Here is a 20609-nt window from a genome sequence, read left to right as displayed (position 1 = left end):
GGATTATAAGTAAGGGGTGCTGTGTAATTACTAATATAAAGATAGAATTGTCAAACTGTGAAACTGGTTTGTGCCTATGTCAAATGTTAATTGGTAAGTATGACTACACACAACTTTCAACAATGTTTCAATAATACAACAATACACCACAAATGAGCTTCACTTATTGTACCAGTTGGGAATGGAACCAAGGACTTCAGTCTTATGAGCAAACGATTCAACCACCAGGCTACCCAACTCTTAATATGAATATATCCAAGTATAACATTAGTTTCATCATTGCAATGTCAATACGTCTTATGGGCTCTATGCTAAAACAGTTGTGCTGTCCATCAACATAATATGGATGCTAATTTAAAGTAAATTATGCTCATCAATTAATTTGTGATTAAGATGGTGCATGTCAGAGGCCAGAGGTTTCAATCTGATTATATAATGTACCCCATTAGAATCTGTTTGAAATATGATGAAGGTAATTTCAGAAGTTTACTTCCAAATGGAACTTTTTTTTGTGGCGAACTTGAATATATCGCCATGGAAACAAAGTGCATGACCCTGTTTAAACTAAACTAGAGCTTTATCCAAGCAATTTTCTCAGAATTTCTGGATGGCATTTAATTACGGCCTTTAACATGGCCGCATCTATCAAGGTGACATCAGTTGACAAAGAAAATCATGTGACTCATTGCGAACTTCACACCTCTATATGACAGTGTAGGGAGTTTGTAACACCTCAGTGGCTGTGGAGAAAAGATGTTCAGTATATTGCTGATGTTATCACCATATTTCCACCTCATAGGGAATGTTGCGAAGATTGAGAAGATTTCTTTGAGTGTATCTCAGTGGTGAATTATAGCATTAATAGGACAAGAAACTGGGTCCTGTTTCAAGTGCTTTTTATAGACATATATCAGTATTCATCAGTCATCCAGCTATTACATGCATCCATTAAACAAATTGACATTACATATATGAAATACAGGTACATTTCTGTAATGCAGTTAAGATTGTGGAGCCAAAATTCTCTTTAGGCATTGACATCAAACTTTCTTTTCTTCCTTTTTTACGTAACCTGAGTGCTGATTTTCTATCATATTGCACAAATATTGACTTTGCCTAGACTAGTTCACCTTTTCTTATAATATGTAGGTGCATAAGATTTTAACTGATGTTAGATTTTCCTCCCTGGCGATGTCATAATTTCCTTCACCCCTGCAGACTAATGGAGAAAGCCATGTGTTCCTTTATCCTTTATGTGATGAAGAACTACAAACTACCAAGATTCATGTTGTAGTCAAATATGATGAGTCGGCAGTTAACTCACACAGATGCCTCAAACAGTTTATCATAAAATAGATATACTGCGTGTAAATCTGAAGCATTTGACTGGCTATGTATTCTTGTATTTATAAGTATTTTCTTGCATTTATGATTCCATAATTTAAACATATGTCGTCAACACAGAAATATATAATTCTTATAGATGCTACCAAGAACAATGTATTAGTGAAAATTTGTAGACGATAAAAGAAAAAGGGGCAGCTTCAAGTCTCATTATGTCAAGCACACTCTGCTGCATGCACCCTGTGAGGAGCCTGAATTATTTAATGTTCCTAACAACTGGTGTTGGTAGTAAGAGATCATCAACTGGAGTGGGCTCTGTGATTTGATCACCAACAGGTCAGTAACCTGCTTCTACATTAATTGCTTCAAATTTGTGTTTCTGTATTCAGATGTACTCTTAAATGGCATTATATCAGGTTCACATTGGTTCATAGTCTACTCGACTCTTAAATGGCATTATATCAGGTTCACATTGGTTCATAGTCTACTCGACTCTTAAATGGCACTATATCAGGTTCACATTGGTTCATAGTCTACTCGACTCTTAAATGGCATTATATCAGGCTCACATTGGTTCATAGTCTGCTAACTCTACCATCTGATCAGTATTTGATTTGTCTTGGTATCCTCATGTTCCATGAAAACATGGTCATCATAACAGGTTGGCTGTTTCTTTGTTTTATAAAGGAATCTGATTGATGGAGATTGATTGTCGGGAAGATTTTAAAATTTTTTACACAAATTTGTATTTGAATGATTGTATACCTTAGCTCTTTGACAGCTATATTTCTTAAAGGTATCAGATTATAATGATGTGATTAGATGATTGGTTTTTAACAAACTGAATCACTGTCTGATCCAAGAATATAATAATCCTTTTGATTCGGTTTGAGCAACTCTCATTCATGATCTTTCTTTAACTTCTGCAGTTATATTTTGTGATTTTATTCAAATGTCATAGCTAAATATATAACATATAAACTGCAGTCCAAAAGAAAGTATACACCTATGTTTGAAGATGGCTCAAAATGAAACAATCGTTATTCGATAGTGATGCATCAGGAAAGCATCATACTGATGTTTGGCCCTTTAGTTTTCATTGTCTCTGCAACTGTTTTCTGCATAACATTTTGACAGTTTGTGCAATTTTGGGGTGAAATTTCATTGTCAAGAATTGCAGGACTCCCGTGTATTAATGCACATCTCCAGTAAATAAAAATCAATGCGCGACCCATCACTCAATATTCAGATGACCACACACCTATCACATTGTGTCGACTCATGCATCTTCATAACATAGGTATACAAGAACTGTTAATGATGTTGATAAACTTTTCTATTTTTTAAACCAAACCAGTTTCATCATTCTCTCACCTTTCACGACAAATATCTATATCTATTTTTGTTTTGCATATATTAATGTACAGTATAGTCTGTAGGTGTTCAGCCAATCAGGTGCTGCATACTAAGCATCCTGGCAATGTTTGTAATTTCTTTAACTTGATGATTGGTAAAAACATCACGACCTCATGTCAGTCAGAATATAGCCTGACTAAAGGGTATACTTCAGAATGCGGTAGCATTGTGAACATATTACTCCAAAATGCTGTCACACAACCTCAATTTTTATTATAAATAAATATACACAAATATATTGATAAGAATAAAACCTACAATTAAAATTACACAATGCTAGAATATATTTCTCTTGATAAAACCAAGAATTCCTCTCGAAAATCACCAGTAAATCGTGCAGATGTTTGTACAGCTGACAGACATTTCAGGCTTTGAATACACATGGTAGTCTGTATTCCTGCATATAATACAATAGCAAAAACAAATTAGAACCGAAATGGTAGACAGTCTTGTCTAGTTATGTTTAACTGCAAAGTTACTGACTTTACTGACGAAGTCATTTTCTCTTTTTCATTCTCTCAAAGCAATATGTAATGTCTTCTTCTTACCCCTTGAAAACATGTTTCACGAAAGTGGAACCTGTAGATAAGCCAGACCCCTCCTACAATCCAAATTGAGGGCCAAGATCTAAGGAATTTCCGTGTGATGCAGCTTTCACATCATGGAAAGGTAAGAAAGAGGAGCCTTTATTTCACATGTGTGGAGCCAAAGGCGATTTAAGAAAACTCATGTGAATAGTTAAGTATTGTCGTGACAGCATCAAAATAACGATAAATACCTATCCATAGTCAATATGTGATCCCTTGGCTCAGTGTCAGGTCCCCCTCTTTTGCAACATTCAGGGGATGTCCTCCCTTAATCCCGTATTCATGGATGCAACACTTTACCTTTGCTCAGCAATTAATGTTGATTTTGATTAAATATTCATAAATATTGAAAGAGAGTCATAACAGGATGTACTGAGATAGAAATAAATCTGTTTTGAAAGGATAGAACTGTTTCTGGAAATCACCATATTATACAGTTTAAAAGACATAATAGAAATAGTCAGATATATTAAGATAAAAGGAAATCTATTTGAAAGGAGACAACTATTGATGGAAATGACCATATCGTACAATTCAAAATATTTAAGAGATAAATTTTTTTCTGACTCTAAAAGATGATGAGGTAGTCTAGTGGTTAAAGCATTTACTGACTGTACTGCGGATCTGGGTTCCATCCCCAACATGGTGTGATGTATGACATCTATTTCAGAGATCCCACTCTTTCTTATTGCTGCAGAAAGTGATATAAAAATCTTCACTCATTCTCAATCTTTCAGACTCATCTTATCAGTTTATATTTTCAGGGCACTGGATGTTCATAACTTTTAAAAAGAGTGTGTTTCCCAAGACATTAGCAGGGTTCTAAAACATGTGCTTGATTTATTAGAATGACAAGGATTTCATATCATCCATATCAGTCATGATTAACTTTCTTATGTAATTTATTTTTGACAAGATTGGTTAAGTTCTCTTGATTGGCACACATGAATGTAATTACTTGAGTGTAGTGGGATCAGTGTGCAGTCAGCTCTCATCTCATACATCAGAGACTTTGACATTTTGTGGCAAAATAAAGTCACAGTTTTGGCAGCTCCCAAATGTATTTTCTATGGAGGTTCAGTTGGTGAATTCTAGTGCATTGGGGTAGCATGTGTTGTAGCAGGATGGTTGAAAAAACTAGGCGAGGCCAGAATGAATGGATGCATGGATAAGGGGTGTGGAAACTTGGTGTGGGATAGGTCTTGTAATAAATATTCAGGTGTTAGACAGTCTACACATTTTGTCCTTTCCTCTAAAATCAATTACTAGTACTTTCAAAACTTTACCACCACAGAAACATGTAGTTTCTTGTTTACAAATAATGAACCAGATAGAATAGAACCAATCTGCTGTCATACAGACATCTTCAAACAAATCTGGAAGATGTCTAGATTGTCCTAGGCCATGACACACATTTGTCTTAGTGTGGGTATTGTTGCTCAGACTTACTATATATCTCGTTTATGTAGTTCATAGAATATTGTCACTGTTTCTATATGGAACTTTTGCACAATAAATATGTCATGTCTTGTAGGTGTGAGGTGGGTGATGCAGAGTGTTCTTGGACTGCATCATGAATGCTTAGAACAGTAGATGGGGAAACTTGGTATTGGTTGCTGAATGCTTTGGCTGATTGTTTTGTTGCACGTGATGAAAATTATACTGATTTACTGCTTATATAGTATGGAATATGAGTATTATTTCCTAGACGATATGCCGCCTGACTATAGGAAGTAGTACCATAGGACATATGCTCTACATTCTTTTGAAAGTTGACTTTTTATATGTCTGTTTTTGTCCTTGTTTTTCATCTATCATACAAATTGTATGATGAAAGTATTAAGTTATCTATACAGACTACTTGATCTTAGAAGGGAAGCAAGCAATTTTTTTACTTCAGTCAAGAGGGCTTACAAGTATTATTGAAATATGTTTGTGTTTTAAATAAAACCTTGTTTATTTGAAAATTTTAAATGTACAGAATTTGGGGAAAATAGAGTTAATAGGCAAATTTTAAGGATTCTTTTTGTTCGTATTGTTTAGAAATTGAAATTCCCAAGACATTTTACTTAACCTTCAGCTTTTTCAGTATGATACTTCTTTTCCTCAGAGACTTTTTGTAGAATTTGTTATTGAAATGGCAATCAACAGGACAGTAACTTAGTCTAAAGAGCACTTTATTTCCCATTTACACCCCATTAGGATGAATCATGAGTGAAGAAGAAATAAAATTGTTTATTTATTATCTAGCCTGTTTGTAGTGCTCAGATACATAGGAAAAAGATCTTTTCAAGTAATATCATCTAACAGAGGCAAGTTTCTTTCCATGCATACCATAAATGTTTGTACAAACAATATTGTTTGTTTGATATGTTTTAACAAGAGTCAAACAGTTTAACCTATATGTTAACTGTGAGTAATGCCCAGTCTTGTGTTAACGACTTGAGAATAGGAAAAACATGAAAACAAAATGTCTCAAGTTGTGTAAAATGGCCAAAACCATGGAAGCCATCTTTCAAGGAAGAATATCTCCTGGCACATCAACGACTTTAGTTCAGTTTTATCAGTAAATCATCTCAACACATAGAGGTTTTGCAATAAACAAGTGATACTGCACCTGTATATTTGACAAATTGATTTCCCAGTCTATCAAAGTCTATATATTCCTGTCATTTTCGACTTTTGGGTTTCACAGACTCCGTTGTGGCCGATAAACACTTCTGAACCCACCATATACCCATCTTCACTTTCAGCATATGCTGCTGTTTTTCCCATAAACTGCCTCCAGATAATTCCCCCAATATTACATCAGAGCGATATGTTAAGAGTTTGATTTCGGTAATATTTATTTTTCTCATCAACCAAGCATAGCAATCATAGCATAAGGCTTTTCGTGGAAAGTAGAAGCGCTTGTCAGCTGAAGGGCAGGAAAATAAACATATGAATACACTCAGAAGTCTTCAGGCAGTTAGTGAACCACAAGTGTATCATGTTACATACCTAAACATTTTGTGCCTTACTAGGCTTTTAATGGGCTGTTAAATATACAGGAAGTGGGGAAGGGTTGAAATAATGTTCTGGAGTACCACTGCACAGGTTCTGTAGCACACTGGAGCATAGGATAGGGAGGTGGGGTTGTTCAAGGGATGGGTTGGGGAGGGGGGATACTTGTGTGCCTTGCAACCAATCATCGAGTGCTGAATGCTGGGCCCACTTCAGACTGATTTCATTACAGATGTTGAATTTTTGCAGAGCAAATAATTAGTATCAGGAATGGGTTTAGATGTTTGCTTGGCAGGATTTGATCAGAAACAGGGAAACAGTTGCTGTGATATTGTTTTGGTATGCCTCTCAGGAAAATGTATTCGAAAAGAAACTCATGCAAATTTGATAGGTCTTGCTTGGATATGTTTGTCTTATTCTTAGCAAGTTGCCTTTTGGTAACTGCTTTCCTTGGAACTTATGGTGGTAAATAGAACTTTGTACCTGACCAGGGAAACTGTTTCTAGGATTCACTAATCAGTGGTACAGATAATATCACTTCGGTAAATGAAGACATTGACATGTTTTATGGATGTTGCCATGTTCCTCCAACTTGCACATGCCTATGAAAGACATATTTGTACATATAAACATCCTTCACAGAATGAATCTGGTTCTTTATTAATGGATTCCAGCCTGACAAGTTTATTGTGTAATGGAATATTGGTGTTTGGTACAAGATTTGTGTCTCACACCATAAAGAGTCCTATGCTGACTGTCCTCAGACAATATTATGCTCTCCACCAGCTGCCTCTTTATCAACCACATCCATTGGGTTCCTATCAAGCTATATGGAGGTCATCTTATGGGGACATTATGTGAAAACACAGGCCTTGTCCTACACCTAATGGCAAACTGCCCTAGGAAAATGCAGGGTTAGAAAAACAGCCCGAACAAGCTGCAGTCCTCTGCCATATGGCCTTGATTACCAGCTTCAGAACCCAGACAAGTAGGCTAGGGGAGACCGGCTCCAACCACTCTCCTATTGTCTTCAGGGTCAGGTGAACCAGTTGGCATTTGGAATACCACTGGAATTTGGGGCACTTAGGTTCCAGTAGTCTCAGCTTCCTGGAAGTCTAGTGACAAATTTTAAAGAGGTAAAGATTTTGCTTTTTAAACATTGTTTTTGTTTTTTTCAAACAATATATATTTATGACTATGACTTTTGATCACAAGATAAATGTAACCCGATGGCTCGAAGCAGGATTATCTGTCAAGTAGGTTCAGAGGAATGTCAGTTTAGAACAATTTAACATGGGGATTCAGTTTGTTTCTCGGTCACATGTGGCTGCAGGAATAGTGTTGTATTTTAAAGAATCTGTTTTTTAGAATGATGATTGAGTTCCCATCTCCTTCCATTAAATTTTTTAGACAGGATTTCCAATTGTTTCCTCAGACTTACCTCCCACAGTATGTCTGTAATTGTGGTTCATGGTTGTTGAACCTCTCTCATGGTCATACCCTGTGATTGGATTCCCTGTTTTCTCATTATTTGTTATATACAGATTCCTTTGTCAGCAAAAAATGTTAACAACATTTGTCAATCCTATTAAATCAGCCCAATACTACTGCAATTAAACACAACCCCTCTCCCTCCAGTAGAGTCCAAATTGCCCTGATATGTTTTGGAGTGTCCTTGATGCTTGCTTTGCATTCACATGTGACAATTTACAGTGACTGACATAGAATAGGTCTGAGGTGAGTATTACTAATAGGTAGTTACACATGTTGGGTTGTGTGGTCCCCTGAATGTATCAGAATTCAAGAGAAGGTAAACAGCGTCGGTCACAATGAATAAGAACTCTTGAAGAAAGGTTGTCTGTGTTCTGCAGCTTGAACCCAAATGTTTTGAAGATTCAGTTCAGCCCTGGTCCTTGTTGATTCATATTTGCATGCAAGATACATTTATAAGAAAAGCTGTGTTCACCCAGCAGTAATTGGGACTCCAGTAGTATGCAATGGCGTTATTAATTTTCTTATGGGTTACATAATTAAAACACAATTATCACTTATTCATGACACATAATATGCTTTGTTGATTATAAAAAAAACAACACAAAACAAAACAATTATAAGCGTACAATCGCAAATCAAAAGTGCAATATTCTGTATGTGGGTCTACTATGCTCGAAACAAAAGACCCGGGATACTGAACTCAGTCACAGCCATTGGGTGTGCACTCAAGGGTAACAAAATCTTTTCATTGGCTTACTCATACACTTACCGATACACTTAACTGACTCTCTGTTTATGGCGTATAAGCCCAATAAAAGTTCGATTTCAGATTGCGTGTGGTCAATGATTGCAGTTGTGCATTGCATATATACATGTTGAAACCACTTTTTGCGCCAGCACTGGGGGAAAATTAGTGAATCGTTGAACTCTGATTTTGTGGACTTTTTTTTCATCATGCCTCTTTTCTCAACTGTATATTGATGATTTGTTTAGGTAAGTGCATACCAAAAGGTATCAGAATCGGCAAAGTTGTGTTTTACGTTGCATGTGACCTGTAAATGTGGGTACTTTCTGAATTATATGTATGTGCATGTTATTATATAAAATCAATATCTGTTTGCCACCTCCACCAAGTCTGAAAAAATAGATTTGAAAATAATTACTTCTTCCTATAACTGTTTCAACATGTGAGTTAAATGGATGTAGATCGACTAAAAGAGTGGATTGCAATCGTGTATGGTTTTCTGGTCAAGTGCCTAACTTCCACAGATTTCAGGCCTTTCAATTTAAAAGAAATGATACAGGATAGCTTACAACTGACTGTCCATAAACGATAATGTGATGTTTTCTTGTTCTGGAGCAGAGTGTTAAGATTTCCATTCTGGCAAGAGTTATTTATAGCTGCAGGGAAGTTCATCCGTCTCAACAAGTACAATCACCAATGACCCACAATCCCCTCTCCAGTCCAGATTGGACTAATGGCACCAATGGGACCAGACTAGCATTGATTGATCTGTAGCTGATGGAATCCCATGTTCTTACCCAAACATTCATGTAGGTCTGTCTGAGTTTAGTTGAAACTTGATTCTGTACATTAGTGCTTGATACACGAAATATCTTTAGTAGACATGTATATCAAACCTCAGTAAACAAATTTTCATTAGTAGACATGTGTATCAAACCTCAATTAACAGATATTTATCTTGTGATGCGTGATGACTCCACACCCAGCTGGACACCTTTAGTTTTGTGGTCACCCAAGGTTAAACAGGTTTGACATAACATTCTTTCAGGCAAAAATATATTCAAATGTGGAATCCCTCTTGTCAAAACAGGATGAAACAAGGCATGTACAGGTACTTTGATGTGTTGTACATTTATTTTTAGTCAAGCAAGCCTTTGTTAGTCCTATAATACACACTTGTATGATGGATTAGCAAAGAAGCAACAATATCAGACAGGTAATTGGGTCAAATAAAGTTCCTAAGACTGACATTTAGACTCAGAAATAAAGCTAACAGTAGGAAAATATATTGATCTACAAAACAACTCCAAATGGAACACAGAACTAGCCTGATTTTCTGGTCTGAAGTGGAGGCAATCTGGACTTGCCAGATAATTCTAAACTTGAGTAAGGCTCCTATTTAATTTATTTTCTTGGGCCTGGGAGCAAGACTAAGGGTGTCTCTAACGTTTAAGGTCTCAGAACTGTTTGCTGCACAACTGTTATCTGCCAAGGGACATAACTCTCAAGAGGATTTAATTAACCTTGATTTTGGTATTTGCTCATTGTCAGGTGTTGAACATTGTTGAATAGCACATAAGCATTGCCAGATGATCTGAACTGTTTCATTCCAATCTGTTTTTAAGGGACTTTTATTTAAATATGGATTTTGAGATTTATTTTGTTTATCTTTGACTGTACATTTCATTCAGGCATTTGCCAGTGTTTTTCTCATTATTACCCATGTGTATTCATATGTTTCATGTATCTTATGTTTTTCAAAATAATTCGTAAAATTAGGTTGCTTTGTTTTTTCAGTGACTTGTAATGGTGTTTAACAAAGACCTTTATTGTGCCAAATAAAGTCATCATCACAAATTCATTCAAATTTGATCTGGAAATGATGAAGTTGTGTCTGTTATGGCATATTGTATGTTTAATATTTGGTTTGTTTGATGTTCACATGCCCAATAAGAAGTACAGTATCTGGAACTTGTAAAGAAGATTGAAATGCATCTCAGTCCTTACATTCTTCACATTCCAAGATAGTATTCTTTGATACCTCAGCCATAGAGAGGTTCAACCTACAGTCCCTTTAAGTGAGATCTAATTGAATGTGACCCGCATAATCACTAGTGAGAAAACACCCAAAGTAATAAAGATTTCACAAGCCTCTGTCGGCAAATTTACCTCAATTCTGTCAAGTACTATTCACAAGCATGCTCTCTGTACAACTTATCTCATTTAATTTGTATAATATTCTCTAACGCCACTTCATCGCATTGACAACAGTGTCATACCAGGAGAGTATACAAAGATGAACTAGACGTACAGACGGGCTTAGTTGTACAGGCCTGTAATCCCACCAAGGGTGTTATATCAGGGTGGTATCTTCTCTGTCTGTTGACCTTACCTAGCTTATTATCACTGTGACTGCTGCTCTGATGTTCCTCAACATGATGCATCTGTGAGCAAAAGAACAAGGTTTGAAAAGTCAGCTACCAACCCAGGGCTGTTCAAGTGTTGACAACACGACCCTATTTGTTTGTGTGAGGTGGGTGGTCCCTCTGCGTAAAATACAACTTATTCTATGTTTGTGATAACTTGTGATTGGTTGAGAGAGCAAGGTTTGCCCACTGATACAGCGAGTTGGATAGATCAGATTCCGTGGCCGTCTGTCAGCTTAGGACAAGGTACAGGCAATTTTCACTTGGGTGGTATAAGCAAGCTCGGCCCCCCAAAAGTTAGCACACCATTCAGTTCGTGTGCTACTCCACTGAGTTCTAGCATGTGGGTGCACACACATTGTGTGCTTTTCCCTCCTTTTTGGGGAGTTTTCTACTTCTTGTTGTGATTTTTGTGGATTATGTGATCTGTTAATGTGTTGTATGATTATGAAATGGTTGTTAATAGATGTGAATTGTGCACTTTCAATGTGTTTTTTCACCTGAAAGTGTGATGGAAGCCGTGATAGTTTTGCTGTGATTTGTGGATACGCTATTGTTTTTGTGATGTTCAAAATCGACCGTGATTTCATGGATTGCAGATTTGGTGCATTTTAGGATTTCTGTGGATAGTATCTGATCTGTGCAATATAACAAGGGAATGACAGGCATCAACAGCGGTTAAATGTGGATTCAATCCTGTGGATACACAACAACATAATTTTACTGAACTAGGATTTTCTTCTGCATGCATATCACTTGACATATTATAATGAAGTTACCCTCAAAACAAATTTATAAAAGTTTTCGAGGGCTTGAGAAAATTCAGAGATTTGAGTGAAGCCTCAATTTTGAGACAACTTGTCACATTCCAACAGTTTCAACACAGAAGACAGAAACATCTTCAGCAAAATCTGTGTAAAACATACCTTTAATTCAACAATAAACCAAGCAGAAGAGTTCAGTTGGAAAAAACCCACACATTCTGAATGAGGAAATGGCCAATTTGCCATGTCTTGATGATATGAATTTTCACCAGTATTGAGTAATCTTCAAGTGCTTCTCTAATATTCCTCCAGGATACTAAACAGAAGTTAGTATACCAACACCACATATACTTTCTACCACTCATTCCTCCAAGCCGACAAGTGTGACTCAGGCGCAAGGACCACCCATAATATCTTTCTTTCCTCTCTCACGATGGATTGATCAGGAGCACAATGGATTAATGTCTGACATTCACCTGCCATTAGGTACGTATTGCAAATGTCCCATGCAGCCTTTGCTTCAGACCTGAAATGGAAAACAAGCGTCTTTTATTATGCTTCATTAATGGGAAACATGCCCTTTCAAGAATGATTTGTAATGGAAAATGTTGCATTCATTAGGATATTTTTGTATATAGTGGTAAATGTTCATTTATTCATTTATTCATCACCTTCTGTGTAATGCTCATTTATTCATTAATTTTCAGTCTAAAGTTCCTATAGTAACTATACTTGGATTTTCTGTTTAAAGGTTAGGATTTATTTTCAGGCTAATAAGTTAAACTAAATATAGACTGCGGAAGTAAAGCAGAGATCAAATAGAATTTTCAGAAATAGGTTGTCATAGGTCCTTTAGACGTAGATTATGGAAATGTTGGAGTTTGTGTATTTTGTCGTAGCTGTCTTGAATTTTTTAACAGATTATATCAAGTTATATTATCTTGAAGGCAAGCATGCCTAGCATCCATGATCCAGGATATGAAATATACTGTGTGCCTCTTTTTTTAAGTTATTACCTGAAGCAATTCTTAGTTCTTTTTGCCACACACATACAAAGTAATGCAAGAGCTTAAGAAAACTTTCGTATTTAAATCTTGTGGAGAAAAAAGGAAATTTGCGATTTTGCTGATATAATGACAGGCAAAACACACTATTCCTCTATATTGGATGGTCGCATAAAATGAAAGAAACAAGAAAAAGGAAGATCGACAGTAATGCCTATATCTGATACACATATCATAGTTGTATTATGGACTTAAGTTTGCAGTGGTTGAATAAATACTTGTACTGTTTTAGTCAAATCTGTTTTTTTTCAAATAGATACTTTATTTTGCCTGGTTGTTTACTTTGCTCAGTCTTAAAGATACTTGGAATAAGTTGTCAGTGTAATGGCGACATATCTCATTATTGCTCTCATAGAAGACCTCTGTAGAATATACTGATCAAATCTTAACAAACCCATTCCATAAAACATTCAAGTTTCCCAGTTTCTGTTTAGAGAGATACTGTGACATGCTTAGAGAGATACTGTGAAAGAAACTGCTTATATGAAAGCAAGACATGCTGGCTAATTTGTTCAGTTGTTAATTTCTCCTTAGTTTTCATCTGCAGTTGTCACAACTGATTTCAAGTGATCTGTTTATTTCACCACAGTTGTCCAATGTAATCTGTTTCAGTAGATTGACAAGACTGAAAACTGGCAATGACATGATTTACTTGTAAGAGAACAAAAATTTGCAGCTATACCAGCATGTATTACACCCTTCCTTACTATGATTTTTTTAATTTATCATGTCCTTTAAATGTTCACAGTTTTTTGGAAATATCATTTGAGAACAGATTGTATAATGCATCAATTAAACCAAGCTCAGTGACCCACAAATCATTAAATATATTAATCCATACATTTTAAATTTAAAAAAAAAAGAAGTTTATTTTGTGCTTCAATTTGATGTAAAACATTTAAAATACTTCATGAAATGTTAACATATCGCCACATGGAAAAAAGACGTGTCATGAACCCCTAATGTCATTACTGATTTGGATAATATTTGTCTTGGGATAATGGAAGCACTTTAGATGTGGATGTTTTATATTTCATAGGAACTGACAGCTTTGATATGTGATAATATCTAACGAAGAGAAAAGGGGCAAGTGGGCAGTAGTTGTTGGATATTACACAATCAGTGTCATCAGGGCTTGTTGGTGAGAATTTCTAAGAAGTTGGTGAATGACAAAGTAGACAAACAGTTGATGGATGACCGCTTCTATATTACACTGTAATTGTGAAAGTTCAGTTCAGATCCTTGTTTGAAGATGACAGAGATCCATACTCAAATGCCAATATGACATTCAAATAAAGACATTAATTTTTGGTGTACTTTTTCAGAACTGTTTCAGCTAATTGCCAGACGTAGAATTTAAACCATTATGGTTACTGTATATAGTGGTATGTCAGTTACATCCTTAGAACATTATTTTTCATGCTTTTCAGAATGGAGCTTACTGGTATATCTGGGAACATGCAATGCTAATAATTGCTGATATGTTTTCAGCCAGGTCTGGCATGCACATGGGTACCGCCATCAACGTGGGTGTTCCACATAATCTTTTGTTTGTGTCGTTAATGCTCACTTATGCTCAGTTCAGTGGCGCTTATTGCATTAATGCCAATCTCAGGCTTGTTAACATGTGATAAGATAACCAAGAAGCCATTGAATATACTCCATATCAACACCTTGTCCTGAAGACACAGACAACGTGAATCAGTTAATTTGCTTCAAAACCAAACATTGCAATACAACAATCACATCTGTATATTTTGCTGTCTTAAATACACTGCTTGAAGGATAAAAAAGTATTTTGAATTGAAGCTATAATCCAGGCTGTTGTACAGATTGATTTGAAACAATGTTCTTCGATCTTTATGAGTAATATGTGGCACTGGGAGAAATTTGAGATCTTTGAAAAGCTTAGTATCATTACAATATCTGCAGTATTTTCAGATAGTATTATGGATTTTGTTTTATTCAAGGCACATAAAAATTATGGAAATTAAGATTTATTGCTTGAGAAGAGTTTGCTTGCATCAGCATTTGATGGATATTGACAACCAAAATATGTTTTAAAATATGATAAGCCATATTTATTATAAAAATATTCTGATATGTAGCAGAGACAATACGGAGGATATAATCAGTTGGTATAAATATACATGCAATGTTCTGAACATATGTACAGAAGAAGTAAATGAAACAAAATATGAGCTGTATTTAAGGTCTTACTTTTGTAGTATTCTTGTTGACTGTGCAGCATAATGAGGTAGAACAACTCAGTGAAATGTAGGGTTTGACAGAGATACCATCAGGAGGCAAGATACTTTGTAGACATTGTTCTGTAACCGAAGGTGTAGGGATGTCAGAGACATTATCAGACATGCTTTAGATCACCTTAAGGTCTCGAAAACAGCATCTACTTGTATTTCTATCGACAATATTATTAGTCTGTCTTGATTCCCAAACATTTGTTAACAAATGAGTGTCAGGAATAGGTAAAGAAGATGATACGGGATCGTTGTGCTGATACGAGTGATATCAGCTTACCAACTGTCAGTATATACTACTATTATTGCCATCTACTGAAAATATCTGGGTGAAAAACATAACTGTTATTCCATTAGTGTTTAACTAGTGAAAATACAGAGCAGCTATTGGTTGTTATTCTGTTAAGGAACCAGTTGCCTAGTATGAATGATGGATAGTTGGATATGACCAGTTGGTTGGTTTAGCATTTAACATCATTATTGGACAATGACAATAATAATGGTTAGATTGGTGTTATAAAATGTAGGATATTCCTATTTAACACTTAATGACAGCGTCATTAGGCAAGGACAAATAGGGTTAGGCTGTTACCATCAGATAAGAAATACATTTGGGTTTAACAAGTATACATCTGTCAACAACAAGGTTACCAATCTGACATTTACAAGCACTTCCAACATTCTCCGACATCAGTTTTGTCTGAAAGAAAGTTTTTTCACTCAGCACTGACAAAGGTGACTTACAATGCTGTGAAACCTACAAGATCAATGACAAGTATGTTGGCCATTGGTGCCATCAGGGAAACACCTGTTATGTTCAGCAAACACTCTGACCAGTAGGATTACCACTGTCACCATGATGTATTCTTGTGACAATCCGCATCCTGAAATATGATGAGACACTGAGGACAGTTACTCTTGTACCATGGCAAATCATCATTGCATGAGTAGCTTATGAAATTAATTTTATTTTTCTGTTGAAACAAACAACTCTAACAAACAGAGGTTCAAGTATGAATGGAAATGCACATTTTGTCTTTTACAAGGTACTTCCTAAACAATTTCTGTTTGAAAAGGTGTATACAGATCTAAAAGTAGAAGGTGATATCCTTTTTCATGATTTCTTTGAAAAGCACAATCACGATTTTAACAGGTCATGAGCAGAAAATGCATTTTGGGTAACCCAGCATGTACAAGCTGTTCTGAAATGAAAAGAATTTTTTTCCTGGAATGGTTTGGATTTGTGTAAGATGGTTTCTGTTTTAGTTGTGGCGTGGTGTCAACACCATGTTTATGATGAAATGGTTAAAAAAGTCAACATCTAAATCCAACCTCGTCTAAATCCAACCACATTATTTGGTCATAAGTGGTTTTCCCAAACAGGCTTGTAATTCGAAACTAACCGTCTGTCTTCAGTTCAGATAATATCTTCCAGAAAACAAGTGATAGCATCTGTGAGAACAATGGCTTGGTTGTTTCTGAAACTTAGATAACATGATCTAACTTGCACTTGTGTTGTCTGACATCACTCAACATTAACTACCTGCAGTTGTGGTTGGAATCAACAACGATAATATTGTTTCAAAACAAACATCCAGATTTATCAGAATATATAAACTAGCTATAGACCCTTTATCTTATCTCTTCCCTAGCTTCAAATATATGGGTGTCAGAATGTGAAGGGTACCTTCTGTAGTAGTATTCAGTTTTTGTACAGCTGTGACACAATATATCTCTGCTTGATATGCTTTCAGAAGTGCTTGTTGTGCAGAAATATTTTTCCCATTTTAACCAATCCAATTATAGGAATGGTATGTCACTTTTATTGGCTTATTCTTGTTTTTCTTTAAAAAGCAACACTTTGTAGTTTGTCACAAAAAGTCTGCTTTCAAATTAAGGTAATGGCAAAATGTGGCATATCCCAAAACATAAAATATGGACAATATCGGGTGGTACTGGAACTAAGATGCAACTAAATAAAACAATGAAGGCCCAGGGTCTTTAGAATAGGTCCATTTAGGAAACTGTTGCCTCCCAGATTTTTTTGTGTGTAAAATTCTGTATTCATTGCCAGCCTGATATGTATGCCTTAATGAACCGATGAGTAATAGTATGGATAGTATAAAGAAGTGTGATCATGAAAAACAAAATTACTGTCAGTGAATCCATTTGTGTATTGTGGGTAGTAAACTATATATGTCAGCAGCTCCCCCTGAGAGCAGTACATACATCAAAAGCATGTGGACAGATAGTGAGTAGTGTTATATATGGGTTCGAGCCCATAACAACATTGCAGACACATTAGGAAGGAGGAACGGACACCACAATTTTCACAGTGGCTTGGGGAGGCTTACTTCTGTCTCACAGTCCCTAAACCACATTACTCTCCCATCTCACTTACCATTCCTGCAATATTAAAGCCCTGAATGCAGTCTAGATTTTCTCAGGTTCAGATTCTGCATTTCTGTTCTCCCTGAGGCTTCTTTTCACTTTAAATGTCACTATTTGTTACTGTAAAAATTATGTGTATTCAGAGAGTAAGCATACCTAACTTCTCTATATGGTACTGCTGGTAGTGTATATGTTGCTGTGGCACCTATAGTGTACGCATTCCCCTCATGTCAGCACCAAGCATCGATGTCACTAATGCATGGATGTTTCGTGTGACCTACAGTACATACTAATGTTTGGCTTTTGCCATGTGGTTGGCATCTGGTAATCAAGTACTGTTAGGTCAGTACTGCTGGCAGCCAGGAGGTAACACCGCATGGATATTCTGATTGAGTAAAGAACAGTGACCTTCTTTAGTCCTTGTTTAGACATTATTAGGATTTTAAGACCTTGTTCAGACCTTGTTCAGACTTTGTTCAGACTTTGTTAACATCTTGTTTAGACCCAGTTCAAACCTTGTTTAGATCTTGTTTCGACTCTTTGTTCAGACTTACTTCAGACCTTGTTCAGATCTTCTTTGGATTCTGTTCAAACCTTGTTCAGACTTTGTTTAGACCTTGTCAAATATTTATGACTAATGAACGAAAGAATGAACTATGTATGAGAGAGACATCATATCTTTATTCTTGGGGTGACTTGCAATGTGTGATTGACTGTAACAATTAACAAAACTTATAGTCAATAACGTTAACTGTTTACGATAGTATGTAACCCAATTCATAACGTGTTACAGACCGCATAGTTTTCATTAGATTTTCATTCTTACAATAACTTATGTAATTACCTTACCGTTACAAACATATCAATACACAATGTTATCTTAACGCTTTATACACTCTCCTGAAAACGAACGATTAGCTTGTCTGTTGACCATCTCGCCATGAGACCTTCAAAAGATATATGATGAGACACCTGAATGATCTGCCCTTTAATCATCAGATCCTGACACAAATCTTGTTTAGATCTTATTCAGACTTGGTTCAGACCTTGCTTAGGCTGTGCCTCAAGTCAGATCATAGTCCTGCTAGCAGATTCTTCCACCTAATTGGAATGTAGCATGTCTACCCATTTATATTGACTGTTATCTGATTAAGGCCCCACATTATTAAAACAGGCATCATACGTAGGTACATGGTCTCTGATGAAACTCTGTCCCATCTTGTCTGGATGTAGTACCCCTTGTTTTAATGGAGTTAATCTGTCAGTCCTCTTACATGCATGCACATATGACCCCACACACATGCACACATACCTTGTAAGATCATTGACTCTTTCCTCAGAGATGTCAACACAGGATAGAAATTGAAATTGAAATTTATCTTAGCCATGATGGCTTTTTTGCTTTGCCAAAGGAGACAGGATTTGCATCATTTGATACTTTACATGTACTCTGTTTTGTTGGGTGTTTTTGTTTGGGGTTTTTGGTTAGAAAATTGTCCCATCAAATCGCGGGTCCCTATTCTGTATAGTTATTGAAAACAGAACTGTCTTTGGATGTATTGGGCTAACATAGAATCTGTTGCACACTGGTTTCCTGGAGTTTGAGTGTGATTCTTGTCATCATCTTGATACAAAATTGTTAAAGTGTGGTAAGACCTTTCACTCAAAAGATAAGCCACCAACAAACATGGTGTTGATCTTTGTGATGCCAGCATAATACAGCAGGGTAACCTATTGAGCCTGTGGCACATTCTCCAGCAGCTAGGAGAAGGAACACATTTAACAAGACAATTTTTGTGAAAGGTTACTTGCAGAAAAGTAAAAAATTTACTTTCTGTGTTACTGGAGGCAGTATACAAGACATGAGGAGTTAAAACAAAATATTGTATGTGCTTGTGGTTGTTTTGAAAGGATCTCTGTTTAGACCCAACATGAAAGGGTTAAGGAGAAATAATGTTGTTGTTTTTTTATGTAGATACACTTGAATCTGTCTGAATTCAAATTCTGAAAGTATGGGATGTGTAGTCTGATTTTGACCAAGGTGCAGATTAGTGAGGTTAGTGCAGGAACTAGATATATACAGCGTATACAGATAAGGTCGTCAGGAAAATTATTTATCATAGTAAATACTGTGTTGTGGGAGCCTGTCTAAGGCAAAATACTCCTTAACAGAGACTTCAGTGAGTTGAATGTGTATTTTGAGAGGCTGTTTTTGACAGTCACATTTAGAAAAATCTGGTTGAATGAGTATTTTGGGAGTTCAGCTTTGACTGAATCCCACTGCAGGAAGAATCTCGTTGAATGTGTATTTTGGGAGACTGGTTTTGACAGTAACATTTTGAAAAATCTGGTTGAATTAGGGAGTCTGGTTTTGACGGAATCCCACTGCAGGAAGAATCTGGTTGAATGAGTATTTTGGGAGTCTGGTTTTTACAAAATGTAGAAGGAATGTGATTGAAAGTGTATTTTTGGAGTCTGTTGTTTTTTTTGACAGAATCCACATTTAGAAAAATCTGGTTGAATGTATATTTTGGGAGTCTGGTTTTGACTGAATTGACTGCAGAAGGAATCTGCTAGAGAGCAGAACCAGCTTAAAGAGCAGGGTAGGCCTGAGATAGATCTAGTATAGCAGGCGTTATGGATATTACTTACCCCAGGGGGAGTGTCACATGGGGTGGTCTTAAGTGTTTCAGTAGGTGTTGTTACTTTGTGGTATACATGTTTAGATAGGAGTAGAGAGAAGCGCAAGGTGCTTGTGGAATCATGTCATACTTAGTAGTGTAGATGTGTTTAGGTTTATAGGTGTATACACATAAGTATCAGATTATAGCCATGTACACTGCAAACATATGCTTAAACCTGTTTTGCCAGCTGGTTCTGATATGAAGGTTTAGTGAACAATTTATTCTGCTTGAATTGAGAATTGATTTGGAGTTTTTTTTGGTTTTTTTTTATTTCATTTTTTTTTAAACATTACCAGATTAATGTCTTACTTTTATGTAAAGTAATAATTTTCAGCAGTATATCTTGACTTTTGGGTAGAAAGATTTTTACAAATGAAAAAGTGCTTTTGAAAGTGCATGTGTTAAGTAATCATTCATTTATCTACTGGTGGCA

The 20609-nt window shown here is 36.0% G+C and overlaps 1 protein-coding gene across 5 annotated transcripts in view; it reads left to right on the top strand.

Moving 5' to 3' along the window:
* The window catches only part of LOC137299201 (zinc finger protein GLI4-like), a 120601-nt gene that overhangs the window by 63063 nt on the left and 36929 nt on the right, over window positions 1-20609 (top strand). The window contains exon 1 of one of the 5 annotated variants that reach the window (XM_067831789.1): window positions 12190-12265. The exons of the other annotated variants lie outside the window; for them this stretch is intronic. Coding sequence (XP_067687890.1) covers window positions 12241-12265 — 25 coding nt within the window. The 5' untranslated portion in view covers window positions 12190-12240. Of the gene's footprint in view, window positions 1-12189; window positions 12266-20609 lie in introns of those variants that run through there. 5 annotated transcript variants of the gene reach the window in all.

This window comes from Haliotis asinina, chromosome 10 (genome assembly GCF_037392515.1).
Source record: "Haliotis asinina isolate JCU_RB_2024 chromosome 10, JCU_Hal_asi_v2, whole genome shotgun sequence".
Classification (NCBI taxonomy): Eukaryota; Metazoa; Mollusca; class Gastropoda; order Lepetellida; family Haliotidae; genus Haliotis; species Haliotis asinina.
The sequence above is the reverse complement of the archived record's forward strand: the minus strand, read 5'-3'. Positions and strand labels throughout refer to the sequence as shown.